Source organism: Protopterus annectens, chromosome 4.part1, assembly GCF_019279795.1.
Source record: "Protopterus annectens isolate FY-2018-M chromosome 4.part1, PAN1.0, whole genome shotgun sequence".
Lineage (NCBI taxonomy): Eukaryota > Metazoa > Chordata > Ceratodontiformes > Protopteridae > Protopterus > Protopterus annectens.
The window spans coordinates 820736431-820763096 of NC_056734.1; the positions used below are offsets into that span (position 1 = coordinate 820736431).

Sequence of the window (26666 nt, forward strand, 5' to 3'; positions counted from 1 at the left end):
GAAAGCAAACAATGGTTCTGTTAAAGATACTATACCTGAAACAATAGGCCTGCCTGGAGGTTTATCCAGACTTTTATGTATCTTAGGTAATAAATATAGATACTGCTTTTTGGGGTCCCCCACCATCAGGTGTTGCATAACCAAATCCTTAATTATTCCCTCTTCAACCGCCTGTTTGAGGAACAAGTCAATATCCTTCTTAAAGCTCATGGTGGGGTCAGTAGGCATATGCATATAATGCTGAGGGTTAGACAATTGTCTATTTCCCTCAGCCAGATAATAATCTGAATTCATGATAACCACTGCCCCATCCTTATCCACTGGCAGAATAACTCTATCTGTGTTATTTTTTAATTCCATCAAGGCCTGTTGTTTACAAACCGTCAGGTTATGAACAAGCATTCTAGACTGACACAGTTTAAAATGTAAATCTTTGAGCACTGCTTGCTGAAAAATGGATACATGTTTGTTCATCGGGGGTGTAAATTCAAACTTCAAAAATCTAAAATCAGTAGATCTTTGAGAAGATTCCCTAGCACCAAAAAACAATCTAAGGTTAAGTCTTCAGCAAAAAGCTAAAACATCATTTGCCGTATCATCTTCATCAGTAAAGAAACCAGGAACATAGTTAAGTCCTTTATTTAGCAATTGTTTTGCCCATCCGTTAGTTCAACAGTAGAAATGTTGTGAATATTATAATGTTGCTCTACTGTGTTATCAATGTTTGTAATAGACTTTCCTCCCTGTTTATTCCTGTGTTTTCTCCCACCCCTATGCCTACCACGTCTAAAAGGTGGTCAGAGCCACTTTGTATTTTAGGGATGGGAGATTCCTGTGTGTTGGGAACCTCTGTGTCCGTGGCTGATGACTCCTCCCGTGATGTGCTGCTGTAACTAGTACCTGTCTTTTTAAGGATGGAGCTGGGTCTTCTCCTCTTAGGTACTGCAACTGTTCTGTCAGGATCTGAAAATTTGACATTTCTTTGATACTCAAATGGTTTCCCCCTCTGGTAATCCTCCATATCTCTATTAAATTTCCGTATCTTTTTATCCTTAATTTGTTTCTCAAATATCAATAGATCCTTTGTAAGCTTGTTCAAACATGTGACATAGTGGGGCTGTCCTTCATAAACCTTAAGTTCCTCACATACTGCTTTGACCTCCCCAATATTCTCATCAATCATTCGCTCATAGTATGAGGATAGGATATTAACAAATGTCATGGAGGCATTTTGTTGTGCTAAACCCCATTCCTTCAGTAGTGTTTCATCCATTTTACCCACTAATGGTTGTATTTTCAGCCACAACCCCCTAGGGGGTGATGTTTTTATTTTGATATGCTTTGAATAGTCTGAGATGCCATACAATTTTAAGTAGTTTTCTCATATTTTTACCAGCTTGTTAAATGATAGATTGCAGCCGTCAGTTGGATTCATATTTTCCTTGCTCTCAACCCCATGACTTGGTGTTGCCAAACCAAAAACTTGTATATCATTCTTATCGGCACATAGGCCTTGTAAAATAGTATTCAGATCCATGGCCATAAGCTTCACAATTCTCAAAATATTCCACACACACGTGATATTCACACAATCAATATTTTATATTTGAAATACGAGAATACACTACAATCATATGCATTAATTGCTCAAATCGTAGCATATAGGCCACCTGAGACCTGTTGGTATTCCAAACTATTCAAATGTACCAGGTCAAATGGAAACTTCTCCCATAGGATAATAGCTCCACAAATGGACAAGTCCCACTAGCTTGTTGTATATTTGCCAGCCTCCAGAGTAAAACTTTACTCTCATCGCACCAAAGATTCAATCCCCCTAGTCTCTAGAAATCAGTAGCCATTGTTAACACCTAAAGATGAGCATATAACATTCCCATAACCATATCGTATGTGTTGATATAAATCTAATCATGTGTTAACAAACAATCCTTCAACATATGTATAAAAAACCTTTTAGGACATATATATAAATAAGGATATGTCCACCTCCATGTGTTTAGTTGCCAAACCTTGCCAAATCTTCAATATGCAGTTAAAACAAACATGTATAGAGATATTTGTAAACTCCCAACCAAGTTTACATTAAAGACCAATATGTGTTGATATATAAATCACCAAAACAAAAATATGTGTTTGCCTATAATATCAATCTAAATTGTCAGATGTACTATTGTAAATCAGCCTACAAGGATGTCTCTTTGGATAAATGGTATACCTGTGGAAGTTTGAAAGATAGAAGAGAAAAAAGTGATAAACTTTTGGAAGGTGTTGTTTAATAGTACTTTAAAAGGAGGGGAAGCACTAGTACCTTGAAAAAAAAGCTGTGGTGACTGTATTACCCAAACAGGGTAAAAGATGGGTAAAGACCCATCAGATCCAGCTTCATATAGACCCATTTCAGTTTTAAACCATGATTAGAAAATGTTTATGTCTATACAAGCCAAGAGAATGGCAAAGGTATTGCAAATGCATCTATCTCACTTTATCGAAGCTTCACTGCCACCAACCACTGTTCATCAAACCAAATACAGTGAGCTTTCACTTTAGCAGATGTTCACTTCAACAAATGACTTACCTAGGGAAAGGAATGAGTTGGCCATCATCAGAAATCTGCCTTTTTCCCCACTGTAGTGCGATCTTGGAGTTGGTATATATAGTTAGGGGAGGTGTGCGGGGCTGGGGGTGTGGGGGTGCAGCACCCCACCTTGGTGGGTTTGAAATACTGTGCTGTGTGTGATGGTCAGAATGCTAGGCAGCTCTTTCCTTTCCCTGCCTAAGTCACTTGTTTAAGTGAACATTCGGTAAAGGGAATGTTCATTGTATTTGGTTCTATGAACAGTGGTTCGCGGATGTGAACCTTCGATAAAGTGATATAGACCTGTTGCAAACATTATGTATGGATCAGTGTGGGAGGAGGGCAGACAGTTGACAACATTAAAACAATGATGATCCAGAGGGAAACAGAATGTAAGAAAATTCCCCTGTTATTGGTAGGTCATGATGAAGAGAAAACATTTGATGTCATAAACTGGGATTTTATGACTAGGGCAATGAAAGAATTTGCATTCCCTGAAACAATAACAGGGTTCATTAGGATATATGAAGGATTGGAGGTAAGAATTAAGGTTAGAGGGCTCCTATCTGATAAACTGTTTTTGAACAGAAGAACCAGGCAGGGGTATTTTCTTTCCTCTTTGTTATTTGCTGTATATTTAAGCCATTGGCAAAGAAAATAAGGGACTCAGAAATTCAAGGATACAGTTGATATGGTAATGAAGAAAACCTGTCCTTATTTGCAGATGATATTATTTTGTACATGATAAACTCAGAAAAGGATATTTATATGATACAGAATTTTTTGAGTTTTCAGGATATCAAATTAATGAAGATAAAGCAAAGGTTATAATAATAAAGTATGCACCCACATGTGATTTCGTTCAGCAAAACCCATATTTTGGGTTGGGTAACGCAGTGATGCACCGGTTAATGTTGTCGCATCACAGCAAGAGGTTCAACGGTTTGATTTCGGCTGGGGTGCCTTCTGTGCGGAGTTTGCATGTTCTCCCTACATTCGCGTTGGTTTCTTCTGGGTACTCTGGTTTCCTCCCACATTCTAAAGACATGCGTCTGGAGTGTTTCTCCCCGGCCACGCTGAAAATAGGCTCTGTCTTAGTCTGACTTTCCTGGTCAAAAAATGTTAAATAAATAAAAATAAAAATATTTATTGGGACATGATAAGATAAAATATTTAGGTTTATGGATTAAAAAGAATTCAGTTATGGTTGGTAAGGATATGTGGGAAGAGAATAAACAAAAGATAATACAAAAACTGAGAAAATAGAAGATCTTGTTTACAGATATGGATATTAAGATATAAGCAGTGAAAATGCTTTTAGTTCCTTTAGTTTTACATTCATGTCAGAGATATTTTTATCAAACAGAGGAGAATTTGCGGATAATAATTAATAAAGAGCTAAGATTGACAGAGTTCCATTGACATTAACTGGTAATTCTTTCAGGTTTGTGATTGACAGAGTTCCACTGACATTGACTAGTAATTCTCTCAGGTTTGTGATTGACAGAGTTCCACTGACATTGACTGATAATTCTCTCAGGTTTGTGATTGACAGAGTTCTACTGACATTGACTGGTAATTCTCTCAGGTTTGTGATTGACAGAGCTCCACTGACACTGACTGATAATTCTCTCAGGTTTGTGATTGACAGAGCTCCACTGACATTGACTGGTAATTCTCTCAGGTTTGTGATTGACAGAGTTCCACTGACAATGACTGGTAATTCTATCAGGTTTGTGATTGACACAGTTCCACTGACATTGACTGGTAATTCTCTCAGATTTTCTCAATGGCAGATAATCCAAAAAATTATTACTTTGTGAACTTTGGATGTCATTTGGCTCTAAAAATGAATCAACACTCTTGTTCACAAAGGCAGAATGTTCAGTAGACAACTTAGAAATGTAATCATTATAATAATTGTTAAGGAGCAGATATCCCATACCATTCTCAAAATCCTGCTAATCTGTTTGAAGTTTCTTTTCTTTCTTTTATTAAACTCACATTGTCTGGTGATTTTTATCAGACAATATTATAGCAATAACCCATGCCTTGGTGTGGGTAATGCTGGATTTACCCACGGTTGGTGTGGTTTGGTCACAAGGGCGAAGCCCGAGTGGCCAAACAAAGCCAACCGTGGGTAAATCCAGCATTACCCACACCCAGAAGTGGGTTATTGCTATTATACAATGACATTATTTAAGAAAAAAAATACTTTTCTTAAATAATGGCATTGTATAATGCCTCCTTGCTGCCCTTCCGCAGCTGTCTGGGTATTCTGCGTCAGTTCTAATGTACTGCGCATGCGTATATTTATGCAGTACATCAGAGCTGTGGGCAAAAGCAATGGAGAAAGCAAGATCTCCGTTGCTTTTTACAGCCTGTCTCGTTATGTTAAATGAGTTTAACATAGCGAGACAGCTTTAAAAAAAGCAACGGAGAATCTCCGTTGCTTTTCTAAAGCTGTCTCGCTAGGTTAAACCCATTTAACATAGCAAGACAGTTTTGAAAAAAGCAACGGAGAAAGCAAGATCTCCGTTGCTTTTTAAAGTGTCTCGCTATGTTAAATGGGTTTAACATAGCGAGACAACTTTAAAAAAAGCAACGGAGATGCTCCGTTGCTTTTTTTTAAAAGCTGTCTCGCTATGTTAAACTCGTTTAACATGGTGAGACAGGTTGTAACAAGCAATGGAGATCTTGCGTTCTCCGTTGCTGTAAAAAAAAAAAGAGTTATACTAATGGAAAAAGTCCGGGCGACCGGACCTTTTTCCATTACTATAATTCTGATTTACAACGTGCACGCTGACCAATCAGTGTGCACGTTTTGGAATATTAATGGGGGGTTGTTGTATAATCTATAATAATCCTTGCAAGATTATAACAATAATTCATTCAGAGTGAAATCATTTAAAGTTTTTACTTTCTTGGATAACCTGCAAATTTGTCACTTGTCATTACGCATTACAAGTCTTAAAAACTCACACAAGTCAAAGGTGACTCAGAATTCAATCCATTTGAGAACTTCCAGAAATGAAGCACTTTGGGTATCCTCTGAAATTGTATACATTCCTTAAAATACATATCAAGTTGGAGAGATTTACGTTTTTATAATTTTCTTCTCTAATGTCTTTAACTGGTCAGATAAAGATCCATTGGGATGCATTAGAAGTGTCTGCACTTTAGTATTATAGTTGCTTTGCTTATTGTTTTTTTTTTCTAGGTATGTGAGCACTGAGGGTTTGTCTGACATATACCACAAGGACCCTTTACCTTCCTAAGAAAGTGATTGTTGGCAATGAATTTATATGTCAGTCTTATACCACCTATCTAAGCATCTTGATAAGTAGAAGACTAATGTCAGCCTTCACAGGAAGAGAAACAGTTTTGGAAAAAGAATCAGATCAACAGAACTCAGAGGGTAGGTTATCCCAACTGTAACATGATCATAGGACTGTAACCGAGTCATAGGACTGTAGGAGTTACAAGCCAAGTAAGTTATGACACCATATGCACCTTGTCAGTACTCACCCTTATGATATACCTCCTGCTTCTACAAGGGCAAAACAAGTCAGGTCAGGGGTGAATTTATGGTTGCCCATCCAGTTATTAAGGTGCATCCTAAAGGTGTCACTGTGCTTAACATGCAAGGATAATTTATTCCAGAGATGGGATAAATGTTTAGTAATAAATCTGTCCCTATGTTGGTGGAGATTCAGAATCGTGGTTCTAGAGTTTTTGGAGATGCTTGTTTTGTGCAGATACAATAGATCAAGGAGGGCTGGATCTTTAATGGCATGGAATGCAATATATAACAGTGTATAATACACCAAGAAAAGTGATATGGCTTCAAGCATGTCTTGGTAGCTGAGGGTCTTTACGCTTTTATAGCTGTGTGATGAGTCCAGATAGGTATGTACCAAAGGGAACATTGTATGCTATGATTGGTCTAATTAGAGCAAGATACAGAGAGATGATAATTCCATTTGACCTGAATGAGATACCTTCAGATATCATTTGTGCTACATAGCAGGATTTCAGGATTGCTGATGCTACAGTGTAGTCAAAGGAGATAGCGTTGTCAACCAAGCCACCAGAATCCCTTTTTGGAGTGGGGAATTGGCTATATTGTGTAAGTTGAGAGGTTTTTTTTTCAGCAAATGTGACAATGCTGCAGTTTTTTACTCTTAATTTTAGCAGTTTTTCACTTTACATTGTCTTGCAATAATTAGTCCTTGCTGTAGTGATACTTTATTAATGCAGTGACTTCTGATTAAGGATCTCTTGCCTTGGTAAGTGCCTTATATAACTGTACTTCATTCATAATGTATACCTAGATATTACATTACTGCTATATTGTTGTGAATGTTTTTTGTATAGGTTTCCAGTGTGCATTACACTAATATATCTGGTTTCCCTGTAGTCTGTTCCTGTGATTTCCCACTCTCGCTGGCTCGTGAAGCAGGGTGACCTGCAGCGTTTCTCTGGTGCAAAGGCCTCACTTACCCTTAGGAAGCAGAAATTATTCAAACATATCTACCTCTTTTTGTTCAATGACCTCCTCCTAGTAACGCACAAGACTGCAAGGTAAGTACCTAAGTGTCCAAGAGTATGCTGTGAGGTGTTACACAACCAGCAGCTTAATTGTAAAGTAATGCTTAAAGTGGCAAATGGTATAGTAGGTGGTGTCTGCACAGAGAATTGTAACCTTTTGGAGAGAGAGTCAGACTAATAGCAGTGATGTTACAGGTTGCATGATAGTCTGAAGGTAATGGTCCTTTTTACTATGTACTGCATAGAGTCAACATGGAGCTGTATGTGACTTTGGCTTACTGTAATCATGGAAAACTGCCAGACGTTAGCTATGCTTATGAGTGAATTTAATTATTTACCCATGCTACCAGCTGTGACTGGTGACTTGGAAGCAAGGTGGAATTGCAAGGAGCAACTGAATCAATGTATCCAACTGGAATGAGGTCCGGCTATGTTAGAGTAAGAGCTCAACTACTATTTAAATAAATAATTGATTGCACAACACTTCCGTGTTAAGTAACTGACTAAAGCAGCACTCTTATTCTTTAGGCTTTTTCTGCAAGCTAATTTGCAAATGGGGTATATTTCAATACAATAGTTTCCTCTGGGATACCTTAAAACTCAGTAATCACAAATGCAACTGCTCAGTCATAACTGGAAGAAACCACTTACTTGAATACACATATTTTAAACACATTAACTTGTAAGGGAGTTTGTGCAATGACAACATGCAAAATGTAAAGCAAGTGGCAACCTCCTGTGCTCCCATACCCCTTAGTTTATAATTATCAGCCTGAAGTCACTTCAACTTGGCAAAAGGATTATCATATAAAACGCAGAAAAAAATGTCTCAGTGACTTATTACTGCTATGAAACCAGCATGATGTTTAGAATAAATTGTATGAGAGTAATGATGATGTTTGCCCTATCCATGCTTACAAAAGTGCTCCAGCAAATAATGAAGCAATTCATTAATTACTTGAGTAGCAGATACTCTGCCCTTTTAAAAAAGCCAACCAAACTATAGAACATCACATGTACTGTGCAGTACTTACATGCTTGTTCTGAAATCTTTTATTAAAGAAAGACATACAGGAAAGGTAGTACATACATACAGTGGACTTACTGTGATGAAGTGGTTTAAAAAGAAAAGAAAAATCTGTTTTATAAAACTGAACTGCATCACTGTAATAATCACTTTATTGTACTAATCATTGATTAACCAACACTAACTGGGTAACTAGATACCTGTCCTCCTACATGAATACTGAAAAATTAACTTATCCTGTTAACAGTAGGGTTGCCACCCATCCCACTTTGCAAGGGACAGTCCCTCTTTGGGCAGTTGTGTCCTGCAAAAAAATTGTAAAAATGGCAAATGTCCTGAGATTTTAGGACAAAATAATTTCCTATATTTTATGTAATAGTGGCATAAAACAGTTATTCTGTATCTGAAACACCTAAATGTTATAAGAAACAGACTAAGCAACTAAAATGCTACAAGTATAAGCTTTTATTTAGGCAAAAAAGTGAAGTTCTGTCCTTTGTACTGGCCGTAGGTATGTTTTGCCCTGCAAAATCTGACATTTGTACCAAAAAATTAGTCTTCCCATGTCCAAGTAATTTGTGGACTGAATCAGTGCATGCATCCAACCCTCATTTGTGCCAATAGCACCACCTTTGGAAGTTGCTGTGGTCTAGAAGGTACAACCCTATAGTTAACTCTTAAACTTAAATTAGCTCTCAGAGTCATGTTTCAAAAGTGGCAACAGGACCTAAGGCAAGTCTTATGTAGATTTTGCTTCCCTCTGGTTTAATACTAGACTGCATCCAAGATCTTTATTAGTAAAAAGAAACTAGACAATTTTCCTAGCAGAATTGAATGTGGTATCGGTTATGTTTAGGAATACAATACAGTAATCATGCTATATTTTTCAACCATTGTTGAGTGGGTTAGCCCAACTAGGTCAATGGCCTCTTTTCAGACGAGGCCTGAGGTGGTATTTATACAGACTAGAGGAAATTTGGCGAGGGTACTGGGGAACTTCCCCTATACATTTATGAGCACTAGGTGACACCAGAGGGCTGTCAGTAGTGCTTGAAGTATTCCAAGATGAAGGAAGGAACAAACGTTTGCAAACTTTTGGTGAGAGAATGCGAGAGAGATTATATCTTAGCTACAGAATGGATAGTGGGGGGGGGTCTGGATACAGAGGTGTTGAAGAATTTAATGAAGGAAGGAGAGGAGGCGAGCTGGAGTGTTAGGATGGAGCAGTCAGATAATGAAGCTAGTAACGTGGTAGAGAAGCAGATTACAGAGACTGAAAGTAGAGAGGCATGTTCAGCTGATGGAGTAATTAGTATTAAGAATATGTTTCTGCAACTTTCTATTGTGGATTACAGAAATGTACCAAAAAAAAATGTATGCATGTGTTGTTAGTCAAAGGACAAGAAATAGTGTACAAAGGGAAGAGATGTGTTTGGCATGAGCAGAAGTGCAGCAGCTTCACAAAAAAGGCTGTTGGTAAAAATAAGAAGTACAATCAGTGACAATATTATTTTGCTGTTAGTATTTACTTAAAGAGACACAAGAACTGTAATACATTTAGAGTAAGAAGTCATCTGTGAAGTAACTTTTGAAATTTTTTTAGGTGCAGAAAAGCGTGTTAGTAAAACAGAAAAAGATATAACATATCAGTTTGTGAATACTTTTTTTTTCAGTCTTTGACATGCAGCTAAAAAGAAAACTGACCATGCAATTCAGAGCTTCAGAAATGTTGGGATTTGAACTTCGTTTTTGTCAAAAATGTGATAATGTGCATGACATAAAGAAAATGTATGATAGAATGGACAGGGAGTTAGGAAGTGCTGTTTACCTTGGATATGCTTAATGGAAAATTATAGCATGTTTAAATTATATAATAATGAATGTGAAAAAGCAACTGTTAGGTATTTGGACCAACTGAATTCCTGCTTCTACTATGGGGATGAAAAATATTTGGTTCAGGAGTATACAAAATAAAGAAATTTGGGAAGCAAGGCCATACTGTAAAGAACTGTAAACTGTGGTTTTAATGTCCAGTAATGGAAAAAGAAAGGGTTCCAGAAAACAAAACTGGGAGAGAGAGAAGGCAATACGTAGAAAATAATATTCAGGAAGAAAGTTAAATGGCTGATATAAGGAAGGAAGTGACAGAAATATGACTCAAGGTGAAGAAAAAAAGCAAGAGGAAGGATAATGGCAGAAGAGATTCAGATACAAACAGAAGATAAGTATGATAGGTTAGCAAGTGACGAAGAGGAAAACGGTGGCTCAGAAACATGGGAAGAGCAAGATCAGAAAGAAGTTAAATCTATTGGAAGGACGGAGGGCGAGAAGGAGAAAGAGAAAGATAAGAAAAGGAGAAAAAAAGATGCAAAATGGGAAGGGATCACTTCAGTATTTGGTACTAACCATGAACACTATAAGAAATGAAACAAGCAGTTTAATGGTTGAATGGTGCAAGAAGAAAAGGACAGCTGCATTATATGGTCAGTAGCTTATGAAAAAAGGTTTGGGTTAGGGGTATTGATAAGAGAAGATGAAGTGAAAATAGTGGACATAAGTGAGATGTCAGAAAAGGGGGTGATGTGTGACTTGAGAAAAAATGGAACTTGTATGAAATATGCATATACAAACAAGATGGAAAAATATTTGAAGAACTAAAAAAATATGTAATAGTAAATGTCAATAGTAATGACGGGGACTTTAATTGTAAACATTTTGGATGTAAAAATTGTGATAGCAGAGAGTGTGAGGATACATGACTTGAAAACGTGGATATTGTGTGTAGGTAGTAGTAATATATGCATATACAGACATGTCAGTAAAAAGTCCGAAGAGCTAAAAAAATATATAATACTAAACTTGCCAATAGTAATGAATGGAGACTTTGACTATAAGGTAAGAAAAGAGAAAGGAAAAATAATGCAAGATATAAAGGTGACAAAAGAAGTGAGGTAATGTGGAAACTTGTAGCTAGGAAAAAGTAGAGAGTGGACATACAAAAGGGAAATTACAAAAATAAAAAGATAATGTTATATATTCAGGTAAAAGAAAGTGGCAGATGAGGTAAAAGGAGTAGATTTTTCAGATCATAGAGCAATATCAACTGTTTTGGGTGATCACAAAGAATTCATAAAAGAAGGTAAATGAATAAAATGCTCAATGGGGTATAAGTAAAAAGAAAAAAATGAAAGAGGACGGTAGTAGACTGTGGAAGGAACATATGACAATGGGAATATTTTATGAACAATGATAAAATGGTAGGCACTTTTTAAAGTGAAATATAAATTACTTTTTTTGGAACTAGAATAGTAAAAAAAGTAAAGTAGAATATGAAAACATTGTGAAAGATTTTGACAGGAAGTAATAGAGTAAGAGAAATAGAACATAAATTGTATGTGAATAATAAAAAATACAATGTTTTATAGACCAACATACTTTTAAAGGGAAAAAAGGAATAAGTTTCACTTTTTTTATAAAAGGAGGTAAAATAATAGGTTCATAGGTTCATACTAGGCTCTCTGCCCTAGGGCATTTATAAGCCTAGCCAGAGTGTGTTTGGCTTTCGCCAGCCATTTTAAATTAATTTTGCTATGCCCTTTTTCGAGGTTAGTATACTGTGCCACTGTCTAACAGTGACACAGAAGTGATACCCGGGGTAAACCTACGATCTCCCATCCACTCATCAAGATTCCCCTTGAAGAGAGTCAATGAGGGACTCTGCCTAAAGTGGACTGGGATTTTATTCCAGAGTGAAGGGAGCCTCTGGGTTATGAATCTGTCCCTCCAGCATGTCCTATTTATTTCAGTGCTGAGGTTCAAGTCTCTCGAGCGCGTAGCTCAATGGGATTTGGATTTTCTGAGGTGCAGCATGTCCATTAATTCCGGGTCGGACATGGCCTTATACGTCAGGCACAGATCGCCTCTGAGCAGGCGGTATGCCACTGAGTAGAGCTGGAGTTTCTTTAACCGGGCAGCATATGGCATCTGTTTGAGCCCTTTGATCCTCTTGGTGAGGTACTTTTGGGGTCTTTCCAGTTGCTGCAGGTGTCTGGTAAGGTACATCCAAAAAGGGTCATTGTACTCAATTATGGGCCTGATGAGGGATGAGTAAAGAGGCATGATGACCTCCCCTGATCTAGATGTGAATCCCTTCATGATTAGGTGGGCTATATAAAATGTTTTTCTAACCACTTTGGCCACGTGGTTGTCAAATGAGAGATTGCTATCAACTTGGGTCCCCAGGTCCCTAATTACTTCTGTACTTAATGGATTACCACCTATGTCGTAATTTGTGGGCACTTTGTTTTTGCCAAAGAGGATGACTATACACTTTTTGGCATTTAGCTTGAGGCCATGTCTCTGGCACCAGTTGTCTGTTTCTATGAGGCCCTTTTGGAGGATGCTTGTGTCGGCTGGAGTGTCGATTATGGTGCCCAGGTTGCAGTCATCTGCAAACTTGGGCAGCCACAGTCCTTCCGTGTTGGCCTGTACCTTCGAGAAATATATACCGAACAAGAGAGGTCCCAGGACTGAGCCTTGCGGGACGCCACTTGTAACTGGTTTGGAGTCTGACATGGCTCCAGCAATTCTAACCATGTGGGTTCTGTCCTTGAGCCAGTTTGCAACCCATCTGGTGACATAGGGGTTTATATTTAAGCTGGTGAGCTTATCTATAATGCCCGAGTGGGGTATTGTATCGAAGGCTTTTGTGAGGTCCAGGTAGGCTGTGTGGACCACCTTCCCCTCGTCAATGGCCTTAGTGACTGTTTCAAAGAAATCGACCAGGTTTAAAAGGCAGGATCTGCCCTTAACAAAGCCAAACTGGGTAGGATCCAGTGTCTGTAGGTCCCTAATATCTTTATTTATGAGGTCCATGATGATCCTTTCCATAGCTTTGCAGACCAAGCTAGTCAGGCTTATGAGGCAATAGTTTCCAGGATCGGTTGAGGCACCACCTTTGTGGAGAGGGACCACTGTTGTTGTACGCCACTCTTTTTTTCTTGGAGTTCATGTAGGATGCAGCCCGGGACACCATCTGGTCCCATTGATGCTGTGTTTTTTGCTTTGGAGAGGGCAGCTCTTACCTGAGCATCTGAGATGTCAGGGGGGAAGCACTCTGCTGGGATAGATATTTGCCCTTTTGGTGGGGAAGGGGGGAGAAGTTTGCGCTGAACCTGTCAGCTAGGATGTTGGCAATGTCTGTGGGTTTGGTGTATTTTTTGTCATTTTGGACTAATTCTGAGCATATCTGGGAATTCCCACCCAGGTTCCTAACATAACTAAAGAAAGCCTTGTGATTATCCTTAGTGTCCTGTGCAATTTTTTTCTCGAAGCTGGCCTTATACGATTTTATGAGTGCCCGTAGTTTTTTTGCTAATACTGATCAGAGATGCCTTCCCTTTTTGGAATTTTGCTCTATCATGTAGTAGCTTCCTCCTTCTATTGTATAGTTTGTTTATGACTGGGGTCCACCAGACAGGACGTCTGCCTTTGGAGGATTGGGACTTGGTTTTATTTGGGATTGCATGATCCATGCATTCCTGAAGGTGTTCATAGAATGCGTTTATAAAGGATTCTGCAGTCTGGGCCGTATTTTCCACAGGCCCGGGGGCTTTGAAGGATTCCACCTCGGTTTTGAGGAGTGTGAAATTTGCATTAGAGAAGTTTTTCACTGTGGTTTTCAGGGCAGGGGGTGGAGTCGGGATGTGAATATCCAGTGAGATTAGTTTATGGTCTGATCTTACCAATGAGGGATACACTTGTGGTCTGGAGCATAGAGTCCCCATGTTGGTAATGATCAGGTCCAGTATGTTTTCCCCTCTTGTGGGAGTGGTAACAAGTTGTTCCATAGCATTTGAGTTTATAAATACTAGGAACCTTTGGGCTAGGGTGTTGGAGCTAGAGTAATGCTCCCAGTCTATGTTTGGGTAGTTGAAGTCACCCAATATAATGGTGTTTGGAGAGACCTTCATATTTTCCAGTGTTCTTAGGAAGGCCAAGTGGGGTTCCTGGGTTTGGGAGGGTGGCCTGTAGTAGGCTATAAACTGGAAGGAAGTTTTACCCACTGTTAGTTGCACATAGATAGTCTCTGATGCTTTGTGCTGTGCCACCAACCTGGAGGTGTGGGTATCTTTGACGAATATTGATACTCCCCCTCCTTTTGTGGTTAGGTCCAAGTTTTGGGGCCGAAAAGCATGGTATGAGGTATAACCTGGTAGTGCTGGGGTGCTCTTGGGAGCCTTGAACCAGGTTTCTGTTACTGCACAGATATCAATGTTCTCCATGCTAAGGAGAGTTTAGAGTGTGTGCATCTTGAGGTTTAGACTTCTGGCGTTGAGTAGCATTACTCTTAGTTTCTTATCCCTTGTGATACCTATGGAGGTGGGTTTGTCTTTTGAGCCTTGCCTAAAAAAGGCACTATGGGGGTAGCAAGAGCTTTTGCCAATATCCGAAAGCCCAGGGGTGTCAGGTGCATGCCGTCCCTAGCGAAGCTTCGTGGCTTGTCGAGCATGTCATCCCAGGCTGACAGGCATTGGATCTCCTTTGAATGACACCAATACTTAAGCCAATTGTTGAAATTGATCATCTTGTATTCATATTGTGGCATCATTCTTGGTGAGGGTAAGATGTTACTCAAGGTCAGGGTCATACCGGCCTGGGCTACGTGCTCAGAGAGCTCCTCTATGTCTCTTTTCATGTAGTCCAGGGAGGTACGTCTCAGGTCATTCACACCAGCATGGACAATGACTGAGTCATATCTGTACTTGCTTTGGAGTGACCTGAGTGCTTGTGTTATGTGGCAGATCCTAGCGCCCGACAGGCAGCTCACTGTGACCTTCTCCTTGTTCAGCCTGGTGAGTGGGACGTCAGTGTGCCTGATGATAGAGTCACCTATTACAAGTGTATCAGGTGTGTTGTTTAGCCTTAAGGGCTGTGACTGTTCAGCACACTGGCTTTCTGAGCTATGTGTTCCATGTGTTTTGTTTTGGGGTAGCAGTTGCTTGGGTGTCTGCTTTGGAGGTCTCTGCTGCTTAGGCAGATTTTTATTTAGAGCCTCCGAGTATGTTTTTGTGTGTTTATGTGCTTGGTTTGCTGTCGTGGTAGGTCTATGTGAGACTAGAATTGTAGTGATTGTGGTTTCCTTCTCCCCCTGACTGGTTACGCCAGTACTGAGTTCAGAGAGCTTAGCCTCCAGTATGGCTATATGGTTGCATCTCTCACGTGTTGGAATTTGTTGGGAGGAGGAGAGGGTTGTCTGTGTACATGAGGCTGTTGTAACATTGCCTCAAGATTCCCAGATTCACCAGCTGGACCGGAGAGGAGATTGACAACTGACCTTTGGACATGCTAGAATAGTATTGGGAATTACTTTATAATTGAAAAAAAAAGGGCTAATGGGGAACAAGGTACTCAAGGGGAGTCTGTGAGGGTGTAGTGCTTTTAATTTTTTAGTGCTGACTTATATAATTGCTTTATTGAGCAAGTGCCAGGTAACTTAAATGCAATGTGTTACAGGTAACTTAAATGCAAAAACGACAAACAGTAACTTTCTTTCAAGTGAAACAAGGAAATAAGTACAGTAAGCAATGCAGATATCACTAGGGATCCACAGAAGCGCTGAAAAGCCACGTTTTAGGTGGAATTAGCGTTTCAGGGAAATAACAAGCAAACAAACAACAAGCATACACACAAAGCTAGATTCAGCAGGCCTGGATTTAGTCTATGCTACAGCAAACAAGGTGTACCAATTTCAGTAAGAAACAGTTCAGATATGCAGGCACTATAAGCCTTTAACCAGAAATTCCCAGCTCAGAAGGGCAGAGTCCAGCCTCTCCTCCCACAAGAGTGCAGACCACGAACCTTCTTAATGTAAAATAACTGGCCTGAAGCCCAAGCACTTAAACCAGACCTAATATACTTTTAGAATAACAGACACTGAGCCCTCAGTCAGCAGTTCCCAACTTAGAAGGATGTAAGCTACCTGTCCTGCCACAACAGTGCAGGCCACAAACCTTCCTAATGTAAAACAACTGGTCTGAAGCCCAAGTGCTTAAACTAAAAGGCTTAGAATGAGATACACCAAGCACTAATAAATACAATTGAGTACTTTTAAGATGACGCAAAAGCAAAATAAAGTAGGAAGAAATGCAAATACAGTAAAAGCAGATAATTTTTTTTTTTTCAGAAAAGTAGCAAAAACAGTAGTAAAAACAATTCACATGCTGTGCAAGCTGGCACACTTGAGTATGTAGCAATATTAGTCCACACACAGTTTAAAAAAATGTAATTAAATTAAAAAGGACTAAAAGCAAGTGCAGAAAGGGTTTATTAGGTAGGATGCGGTAAAGAGATGGGACTGGGGGAGTGTCCTAGATCAAATCTGCAGTGGGGCGGGCACTGCAAAGGCCACCAAATTTAAACTACAACCAAGAACGGGGGGGGGGGATGGGGAAACCAGTTTCAACTGAGATGTGAGGAATCAGAGTGCAAATTATAAAACTAAAAAAATATACTAATCTCTGTATATTTGCAGAACAGTAAGACAACAGATATCTAAGCAACAATTTAGCTCTATAATACAGAATAATACAGAAAAATATACTCAGCTCTATATATTTGCAGATAGTCTTGTAAGGCTGTCTCTCAACACACAGGTTCCACTTTAAAATGTTAAAAGAGGCAAAAGCAAAATAAGGTACTAAAGTAGGAAGAAACACAAATACAGTAAGGCGGATGAATTTTTTTTTGAGATGGAGGAAACAGAGCAGATTAAGATACTATAGGGGAATGCCCTTCCCAAGTGCTCTCTCTGTACACTGCAGAGGAGATGGGACTGGTAAAAGTATCCAAAATCAAAATATGATCTCACTGTACTCAGTTGAGTTAGCGAATGAAATGGGTCCAGGAGGAGTGTGCAAAAAGAGATTTACAGCAGGGGCGGGCACTTCTAAAGCCACCCAAGATTAACACCACAACAAGAAACAGGGGTGGGGTGGGGAACTACTGCAGAGATTCAGAGACACACACAATATTTACTGAATGCAAGACACACAATATTTACTCACTCAAATCTTAAATAAGTGCAGAAAATATACTTAAATCAGCTTATATCCAGTTGATGTATGCAGACAAGTCTCAGTAGACAGCAACTCGATTTAAAATGATTACTAGAAATGTAACCAACACAGATTTTAATGCTAGCAGAAACCCCCAAGCTATTTAACACTTAACAAAGGAATTTCACAGCAGTCTAACAACTACTGCAGAGATTCAGAGACACACACAATATTTACTGAATGCAAGACACACAATATTTACTCACTCAAATCTTAAATAAGTGCAGAAAATATACTTAAATCAGCTTATGTCCAGTTGATGTATGCATACAAGTCTCAGTAGCCAGCAACTCGATTTAAAATGATTACTAGAAATGTAACCAACACAGATTTTAATTCTAGCAGAAACCCCCAAGCTAATTAACACTTAACAAAGGAATTTCACAGCAGTCTAACAACTACTGCAGAGATTCAGAGACACACACAATATTTACTGAATGCAAGACACACAATATTTACTCACTCAAATCTTAAATAAGTGCAGAAAATATACTTAAATCAGCTTATGTCCAGTTGATGTATGCAGACAAGACTCAGTAGCCAGCAACTCGATTTAAAAAGATTACTTGAAATGTAACCAACACAGATTTTAATGCTAGCAGAATCCCCCAAGCTAATTCACACTTAACAAAGGAATTTCACAGCAGTCTAACAACTACTGCAGAGATTCAGAGACACACACAATATTTACTGAATGCAAGACACACAATATTTACTCACTCAAATCTTAAATAAGTGCAGAAAATATACTTAAATCAGCTTATGTCCAGTTGATGTATGCAGACAAGTCTCAGTAGCCAGCAACTCGATTTAAAATGATTACTAGAAATGTAACCAACACAGATTTTAATGCTAGCAGAAACCCCCAAGCTAATTAACACTTAACAAAGGAATAATGCACTTGCTAAACCTGCCGTTTTATGTAGTGACTTTAAGAACTTTTCTTTTTTCATTTTAGAGTTTGTACACACAGAGAATCTTTGTGGTGACAGTAACAGTTTGATTGAATGCCGTGAATCTTCATGGCAAATTCGGCTTAGAGCTGATCATGATCCTCGACTTAATGAACATATAAATATAAAGTATTTTTTTTTAATGATGCAAAAGTTACACTGATAGTTTATTTATTTTTTTATATTTCAAATTATATGACATAATTTTTTTATTTATTTATTATTTATTATTCTTCGCTTGCACTTTAAATTTCAGATAAAGTATTTCCTTTTGTGATAACACTCACTATTTAATGATTGGTAGTGTTTAGTCATGTGATTTTGGGGGGGCTCTCTTATTAAACTGCTTGCCTCATTTGACTTGCATTTCCTGATGAAGTTCTTGTTTTTACTATTAAAGATTGAAACTCTAAAAAATACAAGCTGTGTCTGAAGCATTGCTTAGGGGGTTGGCATTTACTAAGTTTGGTTTGTTCTGCTATGCTTTTGATGTTCAAAATGAAGGGAGTGTAAAATGGATAGAATGTTAGATGAGAATGGTATAGTAAAATATAAGCAAGAAGAAATTTTGGAGTTAGTAAAAAAATTGTAGAAACAATGTATAAGAAGGAAGATGGAAAGAGGGAGGTAGAAAGTAAAGAAAATGTTGGACAGAACAAAATATAAATTAGAGGAAAGAATTGAATTGAATGAATTGGATGAGGTTATAAAAGAAGGGAAAGAAAGGTCAGCATCAGGCTTAAATGGGTTAAGTTACGGGTATTTGAATCTATTCATTTCACTTCTGAGATTCTCATCAACATTTGCTCTAAAATACAAAAATATAATAGCTTTCTATGGGAAAAAAATAATAATAATAAACATACCAAAATGTGGGGCTTCACCCAACCCGTTAATTAAACATATAGTTGACAAACTGGATCTCTGGTCAACATAATATTTCCATTTAGACTGCTGCTGCTTCCGGGAGACACCAGAAGTTCAAAGACAGGTTTAAGTCATTGCAAAAAGTTTGACTTACTGATGCTCTCCCCTTTAAATATGAATGCTAACAAGGTTGCCACCATCACATGCAGCTATGATTCTGACTGTGGTTACTTAACACAGCGCTATAACTAGCGGGTAAGATGACAAGTTAAAGTACTGTAACTAGTGAGTTTAGGGTCATAGCAAGAGGTGGAATAGGAGGTTTTAGGGCTGTTACTGTTGCAGTGATTGAAACAGCAGCAGTACCCGGCATTACATCACCTGAGCATATTTTTTATACACTGATCTTACAGCCCAAGCGGTCCTCGTAATGGCACAAGTCATCATCACTGTTGCCATCATCATCAACCCCTTTTTCCCATTTTTATATAGGGCCAGGTGGCACATCAGCATCTGTCAATGTGACCAAATCACCTTGAGCAAATGTCGATCTAGTGTTTACATTGCTGAGTGGCTATGTTGACACGGTATAAGTTATAAGTTGAGAGGAGGTGTCAGCAAGTGCGACAGTGTGTAAGTGGGCAAAATTACAAATTTGATGAGGCATTGTAAAATACAGACTAGAAGAATCAGTCAATTGTTTTTTTTCATTTGCACATATGCTCAGGGCTTTGGATATGGAGGGAATTTACAAGTTTCCTGACGCATGTGAGATGAAAGTATAATGCAGTTATAGTCAACATAAAAATAACACTAAAATAGAATTTTAATAAAAAATTGCTTTATTTGTAAATGTGGATGGGTACAGTCCTGCACCCCTGTAGCACCAGCCTTCCATGCATACTGCATTACTGTGACAGCAGTAGCTGTTTATAAAGTGAATAACAGTGCAAGATAAAGAAATTTCAAAAGGAAACATTAAAAACAGAAAAGCAGTAAATGCACTGGCAAATAACACCTGCACTACCAACTCAGCCACTCTTTATTCACCAGTTTACTCACTTTATCCACTGCCCCTCATTATTAAGCCTCTCAAACCCTTATTCAGTGGATTATTGGCTGCACTTACTTTCATACCCAAAACTTGTAAGACTTCTCCAAAACTTTCTTACTCTTTCTGATACAAATACTCCTTTGTATCTTTATTAATTATGTCAGAGTGTGTTCAGTTTCTTGGAAGATTACATACAGTTTAGTGGCCTGTAAACAACTGAATGACCTTTATTGTAGAAGTGAAATAAATGAAAACGGTCAGCTGTCCTGATTATACCCTTCTTCTTTTTTCCTCTGATCCTTGAGCTGCTTTTTCCTGAAAAAAATTCTTCCCAAACATCATACTGTGTCACTTTTTCCTCTTTCTCTTCTACTATAGGGCATACAAACTGCAGGACGTGTTCTGTGCTACATGACTTTTCACACGGTGACAGTGAAGTAACTGCATTTCCTGATGCAGTTTGCCTTGTGGACCATATTCAGTTATTGTAATTAAGTCATTAACACCTATAGCACTGATCTGACTGTTCTTATAGGTTCATAGGTTGGTACTAGGCTATCAGCCCTAGGGCCTATACAAGCCTAGCCATAACAATTCCCTGGCTATTTCTTCCCACACTATTTACTTCCCTGGACCCCTGTCTAGCAGGGCGACTGACGTGTTAATCATGCCAACAGCAGTATTTGTGTAGGTTGCCTTGTCCCAATCCAGCCAATAAAACCTGAAAGGCAGGCCACTCATGCTTTTGTTTCATTGTAACCTAATCTTGGTATTTAATTTTAAGTGTTTTCTATGTTGCAGTTAAGCATATTAAATGAAAGAAAATGATTTTAACTGAAAAAGAAAGGCAAAAAGCTAATCTTCTTATTCAGCTAAAAATATTAGGAATGTGACACTTTATTAATCCAACTGATGACAGGAGTTAATAAGTTAAGCAAGACTAACTCCTTTGGATTGGGGTATGATTGTTTCACATATATGCACTCCCGTAACACAATGTCTTCTCCTATAGCTTGGGAACTGGGCAATAAGCACATCTGTTCTTAAACAAAAGAGCATCATGTCCTATACCTTATTGCACTACTCCCTTTCATGTTTGTGCTTAAGGACAGGATATCCACACCTTGTGCTTTGTTCTCTACATACATTAATGCTGAAGTAGCAGCATCTTCAGGACCGTGTGATTTGGCCCTTACATGATTGTGCTGCACTAACAGTACATCCAACAACGGGGAACCTCCTTACTTGGTCTAGAATTGGGATGATCTTTCCTATCATTCCAGTTTGGCATATTTTTCTCATAAACTCCTATTCTCAGGGATACATGTTCCTTTCACTTGAGGTTGTTGTGCCATATTAAGACAGTATGACCAGCTCCTAATCCCTCAGCTCTAGTTTTTGTTTGCCACCCACATATTCCAGGTCCCATTTATGATGTTTGCTGTGGAAATGTCTACTTGTCATGTCTAATGCATTGAAGATTTCTGGCATGGTCACTGAAATATGGCCTAAATTCTAGCTGTCTTTGCTTTTTTGGAGAGGACCATAACAGGAAATATTGCAACAAATGTTAGCAGTCTTTTTTTTTCTGCCATCTACAAATGCAGGGTGAAGAAATTCCTTTACTATCCCATTAGTCAGATAATGGCAGTGACTGAAAGTGCCCAGAGCAGACATAGCCAGGAGAGTCTCATACTACAAAGGGCTTGGTGGATTTCCATCCTATCTTGGATCACAAAAACTTCAGCAAATCACATCTGCTACCTCGTGCTCTTGGGTCTATGTCATATAATCGAACTTCCAAAATTTCGAACACCATATGTTCGAACTTGGAAGTTCAAAATATGACAACATCGAAACCTCAGAACAGCAATTTTTTTTCCCAGGGAAAAAAATTTGCTGTTCCGAAAAACACACACACAACACAGACACACCAAAAACCTAATAAACCTACACTACACCTTACATACACAACTATTTATGCACTAACCTTAACCCAAACCCTAACCCTAAGGTCCGTCACTATCGCACACTTACCTTACCCGCACCCTAACCCTAAAGTCTGTCACTATCGTACACTTACCTTACCTGTACCCTAACCCTACAGTCCGTCACTATCACACATTTACCTTACCCGCGCCCTAACCCTAACGTCCGTCACTATCGCACACTTACCTTACCCGCACCCTAACCCTAAAGTCCGTCACTATCGACACTTACCTTACCCGCACCCTAACCCTAAAGTCTGTCACACTCGCACACTTACCTTAACCCGATCCTTAACTTTTGCAGCACCGTACAGAAAATGTCAAAGCCACGGAAACAGCCAACTGAATTCTTTCCTTGGGAAATAATTCGAATTTCTGCAGCTTCAACATTTCTTTTTTTCGAACTTCCCCATTTGAACTTCCAGTATTCGACATTTGAAACAGTGGATTAAATAACAGGTACCTGTGCTCTTTACTACTTTCAGGGACTTACACCCCTGCTACCACAGGATACCTAGATGGTGTCATTGGACATGATGTATGCTTTCTAATATATTATCTGTAGTCTGCACTTGAGTCATTTCATTAGCTCTCCATTCAGTTCAGACTAGTGATCTTTGGTCTATACTGTGATCCCATCTCATTTACTAAGGTACTAGCTGTGCTTTCAGAGACTCTGCAGAAGAAAGAACTCCATAAGCTTAACTAACTGACTCACAGTGGCATCACTGCAGTGGCTGCTGTCTCTGGAAGTGACCTTAAACTAGAAGGGATTCTCTTTGATGCCATCTTAGTGTATTGCCTTCATCTGCTTGGATTTGGGTACTATCCAAGAGATTATAGCCTTGTCAGCCTGAATAATGATGTATCTGAGCATCCAGACTTGGGTACTCTTGCATATTGTGGCCTGATTGCTGCCCTAGACTTCATTTTACCTTTCATTTGTCTGAGGTTTTGGATAGTGCAGTGGATTAAGACATACCATTGGATGTAGTGTGACCGCACACTCACAGATCTTATTTTGCTGTCAAAACCATTGCCAACAGGGTATAAAGAGTTCGACATTCCCTACTGTTTTGAAGTCTGGTCTCCCTTTCCTGCAACAGAATGCATCAAGTCCAAAGGAGAGATACTTAGATAGCTGGGGAACTCCACATTCAGTTGGAACTACCTGCAGTCCTTCTGCAATTAAAGGTACTGGAGAGAAAGCTATTTCCAGTACCTCTGCTGATGCAGTCCAACAACCAGTCTGCTGCATGGTACCTAAATAGTTAAGGAACTAGGCAGTTGTACCCCCTCTGCATAGAGGCAGTGAGGGTCAGAAAGTGAGTCCGCTCTCCTTTACTTGCATGCGAGGAGAAATGCTTTCCAAGCAGGTGAGGAGCCCATCTTAGTTTCCCCATATTTCAAGGGAAGTAGCTCCTGTAGAGAGTGGACGGGGGGCTCCACATCTTATTATAACTACCTGCAGTCATTCTGGCCATGGAAGCAGTGAAGGGAAAACTGCTTCTAGGGTCTCTCATGATCTAGATGAACAATCAGTCCATTGCATGATACCTAATGCAGTCATATTACACCTGCTTAGAGGTACTTAAGGGTTGTACAATGATTCAGAGTCAGAGGTATTGTGCTTTCTCTCTGTGTTTTATATCCCTTGAAAGAGCTGGTAGACTCACATTCCTCTGTAATAGCTATGGATTCAGGAGTCATTTCTAGTTTAGATTTTCTGTAAATGGGGCAAAACTCAGGAGAACACCATTCTTCCCCTCTTCTGCTCAGCCCAGAATGAGAAGGAAAAATTTGCAATGGAAGCATTTTGCAATCTGTGGCAAGGGAGGTTCTTATGCACTTTCCCAATATCCTTATGATTTCTAGTACAATTGCCAGATTCAGAGAGAGAAGGCCAAATCTTATCCTTCTTTCCCCGTGGTAATCATGAAAGGTTTAGTTTCAGTCAGTCAGGTCCCTGAAAGTACCAGAAGCACCCCCCATCCCACAGTTCAGTTTATATTAGTCCCCCATGAGTGGAGTAAGACATGATTCCACTTTAGAGCATGACATGTTGTAGACTCCCTGATCTTTCATGACCTCCTTGTTCGGGTGATACAGGTAATTAAAGTTACCAAGAAATCTTCCACTCAACATTCGCTGCCAAGTGGGAAAGAATGTCTGCTTATCTAGAGAGCTGTCCTTTGCTGCCTCAGTCAGTCAGTAAGCAGTACCTGTATGATTTAGTTCTCAGTTATTCCATGATCAGCTTGCATATGTCAATTATTTCTGTCCATCTTAACCTCGTGTTGGCCAAGACTTGGTCAGAATAAACTGATCATTGATATTTCTTTAAAAAGTTTATGCATGTTTGCCTCCTTTTGAAAAACTTCCTCTCTGTTTTGGGACGTGAGCTTCATGATTGACAGATTTGGCCTTCCCTGTTTAGGCATGCTAGATTAGTAGCTTTAAAATCTCATTCTTGGAAAACACTTTTCCTGGTGACCATTGTCTTTGCCTACAGGCTTTTAGAACCTCTTGTTGTCACCTCAGGAAAACCCTATCATCTCTTTTACAGTGTTCTGGTGTCTAGTAGCACAAATCCACCTGCCCTAATAAAATTGTCTTTAAATCAGTCCATTCATTTTCCTGTTTTCTTTGTGAATGCAGGAAACCAGAGAAAAGAGAGAGATTTTCATTCTATTCTTATGCACCACCAGCTCAGGTTCTAGCTGAAGTGAATGCAAGGGGTTAGAAAAACAGAATTACTGACCATCTCCTTCTCACCAGTTAAGAAAGAGACCCGAGATGCCAAGCAAACCCTCTCTATGCATACTGCATTATCGTTTGCTAACAACTAGTGAACCACCCATTTGAAAATTCTGCTGTAAAATATTACTTTGCTAGCAGCTCGGCTGTTTCCATTGTTTGTTTCAGTAACATCACTATTGCAATAATTTGTGCTGTGGTAACTCGGTTGTTGGTTTACACCTTCAGCGGCCATTGCTGCTTGCACCATGACTCAATGTGTTGGGTATTCATTGGTACCTTGGTATTTCAGAGCTTAGCTTTCCAACCCTTCACATCTTACCTGCCATTTGCCTTCTGCCACCCTAGGTGTATTTATTGGTTAGAATTATTCTGAATCATAAACCTGCTGTTGTTGTTAAATACAACAAACACATTCTTACTGTATCAGTTGCTAAATGAGAGGACACTCCTTGTTGCACTTCAGTATTCCTCTACTTCCCCTGTGCCTGCACAGCCCTTCCATTCCATAGCTGCGGCTCTAGCTCTTTTTATGCTGGACACATATAGATTTTTATATCCTTGTAACAGTGTAGGTGACAATCCCTTGTTGTTTTTATTGATTTGTAGGAGTTTAAATACACAGTGACTGTAGCAAAGTGGTGGGCCCAAGAGCTAAGCATAGCATTCCAGTGCAGTGTGTGATGACAGGATGTGTGCTGAGATGGGGCATTTCTTTCTTTCTTTGATCATGGAAGAGTCCATGAAAGAGAAGACAAAAAGAAGGATGGAATGATAATTCCAAATACAGACTTACAAAGAAAGATTCCCTCAGACATCATATGATATAGTAAGAACGTGCCTGATATGTCCTCCAGCAGAGTATTTTCTGGCCCGTGTACATTCTTATCTGCATCTCCAAAAGAACATCAATTGTACATCTTTTTGGAAATAGTGAGTACTTTAGGTGAGGTCTTGCTCATGGGTCTCACATCACCTCCTCCTTTCCTGGAGATGCCTTCCACATGCATTCCCATTACTGAAGTCATTCAAATTGCCTTGAGGCCCTTCAAGTTTTATCTTTCTATTACCTATTTGGCTGTCTAGGTCACTACTTATGGGGTAGTTGAGCAAATTCAGTCTGACCTTTTTCAGTTGCAACCCTGACCAAAGGCAAAGAAGAATCAAATAATTAAACAAGAAAAGCTGGTAATGTAAATAAATATGCAAACAGTAGACAATACAACAAGCAAAGGAGTAACAGCTATTGACAAAAACAGACCAAAAATATGAGGCAAAAATCTGGACATTCTGCAAAAATCTGGACAGCTGAGAAGTGTGCCCTCTAACCAAAAGCAAGATTAGCTTCTCCATGATAGGGACACATGCTGGATCTTTCTGTGGTTACCCACTGATGTTCCATTTGAAAACACAACAGCAGGAATCCGTGGTTTTGATTTAATGACTTCTGAAGGCCAGCATTTTAGTCATAGATGCCATGCTGAAAATGAAAAGGCCATATTTTCATTGTGGAGTGAGGGCACCTTTACAGACTGGCCATTTTTACTTCAGGCTCAGACATTGGGGGCCCACTATAATGGACTGCTGTAGAAATTTCTTCTTCCTCAGGTATTCATAAACAAAGTTCTTCAAATCTGTCTTTTATGATGGGGGCTTTGTTCACCCTACTAGTTCAAGTCATCATGCACCAAACTAGAAGAATGTCCTCTGCTCTGGTGCTCTCCAGTTCTTTTCTGCTGCTTGTATAGATATAGATAAAG

General features: G+C 39.1%; 1 protein-coding gene across 1 annotated transcript in view; it reads left to right on the forward strand.

Moving 5' to 3' along the window:
- Nucleotides 1-26666, forward strand: part of NGEF (neuronal guanine nucleotide exchange factor) — a 760193-nt gene that overhangs the window by 652100 nt on the left and 81427 nt on the right. Inside the window, exon 12 of the mRNA XM_044070587.1 lies at nt 7014-7177. Within this exon, the coding sequence (XP_043926522.1) occupies nt 7014-7177 (164 nt within the window). The remainder of the gene's footprint in view (nt 1-7013; nt 7178-26666) is intronic.